Source organism: Pollachius pollachius, assembly GCF_949987615.1.
Source record: "Pollachius pollachius genome assembly, chromosome: 20".
Taxonomy (NCBI): Eukaryota; Metazoa; Chordata; class Actinopteri; order Gadiformes; family Gadidae; genus Pollachius; species Pollachius pollachius.
In genome coordinates, this window is record NC_136953.1 from 5,605,247 (window position 1) to 5,614,391 (window position 9,145).

Below are 9,145 nucleotides of genomic sequence, written 5' to 3' on the forward strand. Positions count from 1 at the left end.
AAACACACTGGACACGCCATAAACACTAAAATCAGTCCAAGCAACCGATACACAGTGTATATACCAATTTGGGAGCTAATGAGTGCAACAAATAAAAAAGTACTCCTAGAACCTCAATTTCTAAGATGGCAATCAACACTTTTAACGTGTCAAAAGAAAAGACCCCAGGTCTCATCCTCTCTGCCTCAACTCCGCTCTCTCTCTCTCTCTCTCTCTCTCTCTCTCTCTCTCTCTCTCGCTCCTCTTTAGAAGAAGCGCCCCGGCCCCGTGGTTCAGGCTTCGCTGTTAAGGCGCTCCCCCCCCCCCCACAGGCCCCCCTGGCTCCCTCAGACGTAGTACTCCTTGTCCTTGTTCTTCTTGTTCTTGGTGACCGTCTTGGCGGCGCCCGCCTGCTTCTCCTTCACCAGCGTGCCGTTGCTGCTCTGCGTGGCGGCCGAGTTGCTGATGTAGTTGCGGCTCTGGTCCACCTGGTAGGAGCCCTCGTCGCGGTTGCGGTACTTGTACATGGCGTACAGCAGGATGAGGATGCAGAGGGCGGCGGCCGCCACGATGCCCACCACCATGCCGGTGGTGCTGCTGGACTGCTGCACCTCCACGGCCCCGGGCAGGCCCCGCTCGGGGGACGTGGGATCTGCGGTGGGCACACGGGGGAAGTTAGGCGGGTGGGTCACCCCTCCGGCGGGGTGGCGCCGCTGACCCGGGTCGGAGGAGGACGGGTGGGCCGCCGGCGGCGGCGGGGGCAGCAGCACCTGGTCCCGGGTGTTCATCTTCCCGGCGGGGATGTTGGCGTTGCCGGGGTTGGCGTTGGGGGCCTGGGGCCGCGGGCCGAGGTGGTCGGGGTCGGCGGTGGGGTCGGAGGGGAGGGGCGTGCGGTGGGGGTCGGGGACGCGGGAGGAGTGACGGTCGCGGGGGTTCTGGGCGGCGGGCGGCGGGGGGAGGACCGTCCGGTCGGTGACGAGCGGCGAGTTTTTGAAATAGTCCTCGTCGTCCGACTCGGTCATCTCGCCCGAGCCGTACGCCGACACCTCGATGGGGTCCTCGCAGTCCTCGCGGTCCAGGGGGCAGGGGGCCCGCGCGGGCCCGTGGCCGGGCAGGGAGGGGGACTCTTTGGTGGTCTCGAGCAGGGTGAGGAAGGGGCGGTACGTGGTCGGGGCCGGGGGGACTACCGGGTAGCGCGTTGCGATGGACGGGGGGTCTAGGGAGTCCACTGTTATTATGGGCAACACTAATTCACCTCCTGGGACAAGAAAGAGACAACGGAGGGGCGGGGGGGGGGGAAGACAAGCGTTAGAAACCCTCTTAAGGAAGAGTCGTCCCTCCAAACTAACACCAGGAAAGCAACGACAGTTGAAATACAGTATACATTAACACCATGATTAGAACAGCACTAAAGACTAACATGAAGTTAGTGCTACAAGTTTAGTTAACCTTTTCTATTTAAACATAGTATTCTGACTAATTTACCTAAAACTGAGGTAAAATACAAGCAAATATTCTATCCTACTCCTAGAATCCCTGAATAAACTCTTACTAAACTGTCGTAAACCTATCTGATGTATATAAATCTGGTGTTTGCTTGTTTAACGGTACAAGGTAAAAGTATGTCTAAGATATAATACTAAACAACCTATGGTACTATACAGCCTATGCTCAGCTTAACAACGTCTGTTCTAACTACGCTAGCATTCAGATGTCACTTCTGATTGGTTAAGATAAGATAGCAAACCACGAGGTTCAGGTCACTTACATTAACAAATTGGCCGCATGATTTTTGCATGAAAAAAAAAAATTACAAAAAGAAAGCTGCGTAAGATTGTTCTTAGATAGTAATGATAACAACCATCACCCATTCCCTTTCTGCCATTTCATTTTTTTTGGGGGCGATTGGAATAAATAGTATATGCCCAAAAGAATAGGCTTCCCACTTTACTGTACTCATCTCTTTGGCAATTTTTTTAGGGTTAGTTTTTTCTAATTAGCAGAGCGTACTAATATAGGTGGCTATATGGGATTGTCATATTGGCCAACCCCTGTTAGCTAGCCTTAATTATCGGATTTGCGTTTTAATGATTAAAGTGGCCCAAACGGACGTGAACATCATCATGAAATATCACTAGAGAATAACAACCACCTTGCTGTTCAAATCCTCAGGAGGTTTAATTAAACAGGGCAAATATTGTTATATTTGGAAAAAGGTGGCCGAGAATGATGAATCACTAAGTTATACGTGATTAATTCGTCATTCCAAGTAATTCTATTAGCAATTAGAAATCCCAAAAGGAGATTAGTTAACAGGGAACATTATTACACATCACACATTAAACAGACAGTTTGTGGTTATTTTCAACATGTTCTCTTGCTGACATTAACGGTATTTCAAGTCAGAATAGGAAAGGAAACAATTTGAAAACATTATAGGGAAGAGGGAGGGTTAGCATGATAACGGCACATCATAGGCGAAAATGTTAAAGCAAAATGTTAGCAAAAAATTGCTAACATCATCAGCATAGAATGACAATTCTGGCCCTTGGTTCATTTAATGAGGTGAATTAGAGTGACTTGTCGAAAGGAGATACGGTATAAAGGATTTTGGGGACGAAAGAACGGGTATAAATAGATTTTGTTGGGGGGAGGGACAGGGGTTAGGGTTTCTCCTGATACTAGTTAGCTTAGCAAGGATCAAGATTTGTGAAAAGGCAAAGGTGTTTTTTTGATAGCAAACAACATTCAGTTAACACAACCTGTAAATACATCTGTATATACAACATACATAACAGAAACAGGGAACGCAATAAAAATGTGTCACATACACGAGAAGGAATAGTTAGTCACTGTTCAGTTTAAAACTCCCTTATTTTAAGTTCAAAATCACTGTGGTCTAGTTTCCATGGCAATGCTGAAGTTCTTTCTTTCTGTTTATTTTTTTTTGTGTGTGTGTGTGTGTGTAAGAGGACTGTTTCACCTTGAAGACTGGGAGGAGAGAAGAAGAGAGAGTGATGGCACCTTTTAAGGATCAACAATCTCCAAAAAAGAAAAATATAAAACAACAGAATGTGAAATTTCGTGAAACTTCCCAATCTGAAAATGGCAAACTCGTGGGAATAAATGCAATGGCAAAAAAAGAAAACTTCAAAAACTGAGTTCCCTGGACTGCTGAGGGAGCTACTAGTTTCACTGGATCTTGGATTGGGGTGGTGATGAAGAGGGGGAGGGTGTGGGGGGGGGGGGGGGGTGAAGGTGGTGTTGGTGGAGAGCGCGCGAGCGACGCTATCTTTGCCGCACCATCTGTGCCTTTGACAGAGATGCTGCCAATGCAATTTCAGGCTGTATACCTAGTGCACGCCGCCCGGGTACGCCCGGGAAACACAGGGCTTACTCTGCCCGCTGTCTGCCCTACTTATGTGTTTACCGACCAGGGGAAAATAAGCTAGTGACTCACCCAACCCATCCCCACTGCTCCCAGTCGCTCCCTGAAGGGGACAGTACATACTAGTGCTGCAGCAAGTGTAGTGAGTACTATAGTACTACATGAACACTACAGTACAGTTAATTCTGTAGTACCGGACGCTATGACAGTGAGTACTTTAGCACTGCATAGACACTACAGTACAGCAGCCAGTACAGTTAATCTAGTACTGGACGCAGTTACAGTGAGTACTTTAGTACTGCATGAACACTGCAGTACAGTTAATATTGTAGTACCAGACGCTATGACAGTGAGTACTTTAGCACTGCATAGACACTACAGTACAGCAGCCAGTACAGTTAATCTAGTACTGGACGCAGTTACAGTGAGTACTTTAGTACTGCATGAACACTGCAGTACAGTTAATATTGTAGTACCAGACGCTATGACAGTGAGTACTTTAGCACTGCATAGACACTACAGTACAGCAGCCAGTACAGTTAATCTAGTACTGGACGCAGTTACAGTGAGTACTTTAGTACTGCATGAACACTGCAGTACAGTTAATATTGTAGCACCAGACGCTGTGACAGTGAGTACTTTAGTACTGCATGAACACTATAGTACAGCAGCCAGTACAGTTAATACTGCAGCCAGTACAGTTAATACTGTAGTACTGGCTGCTGTTACAGTGAGTACTTTAGTACTGCATGAACACTACAGTAAAGCAGTCAGTACAGTATATACTGTAGTACCGGACGCTGCCCCAGTGAAAACTTCAGGACTGGATGTCGTCCCACTGGATAGATGGTATTAGAAAAGGGATGTAATGTGTTTTATTTTCTAGCTATTTGGTTTTTTATTTCTTAACGTTGAAGTGTGCATTCACACAGTTTTACTACTTCACTTTCTGTCAGGCTTGGATGTTAGGAGTCATGAATCAGATAAGGATAGGTGAAAAAATAAAGGAAAACAAATACATTTTCCTAATAACATAAAAGTGCACTGGAAAGATAATCCTCCAGAAGCCATCTCTCTGTACTCTGTCTCCGTTTGGATGTTTTTGGATTGGGGGGGAGGGGGGGGATAGAGTAAAGAAGATGGAAAAGCAGAGTATTAAACTCAAATCCATCGCCACAGTCTTCAAGTCCAATCCAGGATAACCCTCAACACCCTCAGCCCCTACTACCAGCCCCCTCCACACACACACACACACACACACACACCCTATTTATATTAGACAGCCTCTATCAAACCACACCATCTTTTCATTTCCTTGTGTTTCTCTCTTGCCTGCCAGGCAAAAGCCTGTTTGTTTTAAGTTACAGCGTGCTTCCATCTCAGACCGGACGCCCCAACTCATCCCCATTACACCCTCCTTCTCCCCATCCTCCTCCTCCTCCTCCTCCTCCTCCTCCTCCTCATGCAGTAGCAGATTGGTTCAGCTGGACTGCCCTGACAGCATATTGGGCCAGATATCGTCTAGTGGTTAAGGTGGCTTTGGTCAGCTCTGGTCCCCTTCTGCCTCCGTCAGTTAATAGTCCCCGGAGGAGGAGATTAGGAAGAGGGGACCAACAACATTGACATCCAAGGATAAGAAATACAGACTTTTTATAGACGGAGAGAGTGAAATATCGCAACGGTGAAACGGCGACAAACATCCAGGGCCACAGCCAGGGTTTGAAAAATAGTGAGGTTCAATAGCGGCTTCAGATGCGGGGGTTCAGCTTTGATAAGGGGGGGGGGGGGGGGGGGGGGGGGGTACGGCTTCAGTTGCAGGGGTTGAGTTATGTTGGGAGGGGGAAGTTTGGGGGTTGTGTTTGGCTCGCACATGCACCAACAAATGTCACACACGGCGGACACAAAGTTACAAGTCTCAACTGAAGTAAGCCTTTACTCATCTCAAAGAAGTTCTCAACAGCTGATCTTGTGTATACAGTTGTGTTAAGGTTTGCATTCTTTTTTTAATCTCTAAAAACCTTACCGAGGTCCGGACCACGGTAAACTCATTGCTGGCTATGGGCATGCATATATCCTCTCCCTCTCTCCCCTCTCCCTCTCTTTCTTTCATTCTCTCTCTCACTCGTCTTGATCTCTCAGTTGAAGCCACCCTGTCCGAGGCTTTCTGGATGAGGTTGGTCAAATGGTTCAAGGTTCGATACCCACATTGTCCACAGCAACCATCCATAGGCAGAACGCGAGAACACAACGCTGAATAAATAGCAGCAAAGACTGGAAATTCTTTTGCGACGATTATTATGATGTAAAACTTTTTCTGTCGTTTTATTTAGTTCACAGTGCTGTTCTTAATACTGGTGGTTACAGCGCTGGCTAAGATTAGGGCAGAATTGTATTTGATGGCAATCAAAAGCCACAAAGCTATCGTAGATTACTGGTTCTGCTTTGATGAAAAGATCTACACCGCAGTAGGGGAGGTATTTGATAGGAATCCTTTTGACAGACGTTGGTTTGAATAGAGTCGTTGTTTGTTTGTGTGTCAAGCTCAGGGGAGAGAAATAAAATCCTGAGACGTGGAAGTTTGCTGATCTCCAACACCTCTCCCTCTCCTCACCTTTAAAATAATAACATACTGCCGTGCACACTGGGTTCCCCCCTCTGGCGTACACACACACACACACACACACAAGCACACACACACACACACACACACACAAGCACACACACACACACACACACACACACACACACACACACACACACACACACACACACACACACACACACACACAAGCACACACACACACAAGCACACACACACACACACACACACACACACACACACACACACACACACACACACACACACACACACACACATACACAAATTCGTAAAGAAAAATACAGTGGTTTGGAGCATGGAGCGCTTTGCGATTCAACTTCGATTACCGTGTTGAATTGACAGCAATGACAGCATATCCCCTCGCCCCCGACTGCCACCTCCCCCTCCCCACGCATCTCCCCCCCCCCCCCCCCCACCCATCGGCCCTACAATTGGTCACTTTTATTCCAAAATCAGCCCCTGCGATAGCTGCGATTATGTCCCCGTCGCATTCTAGTTACAAGCAAGGCGGGTCGGCACAGTCACCGGCCGCTGCTGCCACCACTTGTCCGCCTAAAGCAAAGTCATTTAGTTCTGATGCTGATGGATGAAGCCGAGGCTCGTAACACGTTCCACCGAGAGCCACGTAGCGGCGGATGTTGGTGGGGACGGGCGCTTTACGCTGTGTGTGTGTGTGTGTGTGTGTGTGTGTGTGTGTGTGTGTGTTTGAGTTTGTGTGTTAAGGGGACAAGGGTGGTGTTCCTTTGTTCCTGCCCCTCACTCTTGTCTCTCTCGCTCTCTGTCGCTCTCTGTCTCTCTCTGATAGTCAATAAGGCTCTGGTGTCTCTGGTGCCGTCAGGGTTTCTTTTGGGTTCTCAGTTAGGGTGTGGTGCTTGCTAGAATTGGCGGCGTTTCCATGCGGGTGTGGCTCCGCCTCCCTCTTGACTCCGCCCCCCGGGGACACACACGGATCGAGCTGTCGCCGTGTTCACGTCGGTGGGGAAGGGAGCACTTTCGGATCCAAAACAGATGCGAAGTTAATGTAGGTTCACACATTTAACAATGTGTGAACCTACATTAACTGTTGTTCTTGTACTTGCATGCTGTGTATTTGTATGATTTCTATTCCATTTTTCCCCTGTTTCGTTCTTCTCTCTCCTTACTTATTCTTCATACCTCGTTCCACTCTTCCCCTCCTATATCCCTTTTAATCCAAGTTAAAAAGGGCTTATAGTCCTATTTGTACGTGACACACACACACACAAACACAAACACACACACACACACACACACACACACACACACACACACACACACACACACGTTGCTTGTTTTCTGAATTTCTTTCAACGGTGTGATGTTGTTTATCATGGGGCATTTTCACTGGGATGGTAGAGGTTTACTTTAAGCTCAATTTTCACACACACACACATACACAGATATAAACACACACAAACACACACACAAACAAACACACCCTGTTAGATAAATTGTCTCCCAGGAGAATCTCTTCAGCGTTTCCGACAGCTGGTGAGTAGCTGACACCAAAACAAAGGAAATGTTCTTATTAAGTATGCTAGAAAAAAATTTGTGTGGAGCTTCACAGGAATTAAGGTGTGCAGTGACTAAACTCTAGGGCAAAGGAGGATAAAAGGTGGATTCTTCCTTCACTCCCTCCCTGCTTGCTTTCTTTCATTCCCTTTATTCCTATTATCTCTGCTCACACCCTGGTGTTTCTTCAATGATAAACTGCGACCTTAGCCCTGGGGCTGAGAATGCTCCTGGTTCATAAATATTTATATTCAAAACAGTAATCAGTCAATTCTACATAATACTGAATTCACGTGAGATAAAACACTAAACTGAATACTGACTCACCTCAGTGCTCCCGGAGGTGAGTATTTAGATCAAGTGAGCGGGGCGGTGAGCACCTTCAACCCCAAAGCATTTTTCGCTAACATTACAACATAAAGTGAAAGCGAAAGTGAAAGTTCAATTACACATGAAGGGACCACCAGGGTAAAGAGATGGAACTCAACCATGACAAGTACAACAGCAACACTGGCATCGACAACAGGTTGGGAGGGTTAAGGTGGCTTTGGAATTAGAAGCAACATCAACTCTAATGGATGGCGTTTTCGACAGATGTAAAAAAAAAGAAGGTATTCTGTGGCTCCAGAGCCGTGGTGGGACGGGGTGCCGGGCGGTAATGAATTGTGGGTGCACCGGTCCGGGACGAAGGGTATGAACTTGATATAGCACCTGCTACATCCCGCGACTGATAAGTAGCACAAGGTAGAGGAAGGTAGAGGGGGGGCATCAAAGAGGAGGGTGTGAGATGGAGAGACCGAGAGAGAGAGAGAGAGAGAGAGAGTGAGAGTGTGTGTGGGCGAAGATGAAGGGAATGTGAGGACGAACGCGGATGGAATTAGACTCTGGAGGGGGTTTGGAATTAATGACTAGTGCGACTTTTCGCCGTCGGAAAAAATGGGTATTTGTTATTTAAATGCACTATAGGTTTTGTATATGGGTGTTAGGGAAAAGAGAAACACTTGATGGAGGATTTAGAATGAATGACTACTGCGCATTCGCCGTCGGTGGAAGAAGCGTATTTATCATGTAAATGCTCTGCAGGATTCCCGTCTGTGTGCGAACTAAAAAAATAGTTCTCGCCCACAAATAAAGCGCAAAACACATCGTGGCAGAGGGGTGGAAATGAAGGACGATTACGATTTCTGGCACTCACAGTCAGAAGCAGCGTCATTTTTGTAAATCTTAGGTTTCGCAATCGTCCGCGAGAAACTAAGAAATCGACTTACATAAGGGAGGATGGTCCGTCACGTGTGGTGACGGATTTGTGAATGAGGGCTGCTTGTATACGTGTGTCCTCAAGTCCTTCAGCAGACCCACCCATCGCATCGACTATCTTGGTGAACCAGGGTGAAACGGAGGGGCGGGGGGAGGGTGGGGGGGTAGGGGTAATGGCGTGTCACGTTAGGTGGGGGGCGGGGCTGGTGGTGGTGGGTGCTGGTTGTCAGCCCGCTCATTAGAAGTGCCGGAAGATTCCCCCCAGAGTGTGGTGGGTGGGGGTAATTAAAGCACCCTGACAAACTCAAAGGACTGATTGGACCCATGGGAGACGGACAGCACTCTCTCTCTCCCTAGTAACACCGCTGCTC

General features: G+C 47.6%; 1 protein-coding gene across 1 annotated transcript in view; it reads right to left on the minus strand.

The window, feature by feature from the left end:
• Nucleotides 1–326: 326 nt before the first annotated feature.
• The window catches only part of nrxn2b (neurexin 2b), a gene marked incomplete at both ends in the record, with an annotated part of 530,523 nt that continues 521,704 nt past the window's right edge, over nucleotides 327–9,145 (minus strand). The window contains one exon of the mRNA XM_079758236.1: nucleotides 327–1,237. Within this exon, the coding sequence (XP_079614362.1) occupies nucleotides 327–1,237 (911 nt within the window). The remainder of the gene's footprint in view (nucleotides 1,238–9,145) is intronic.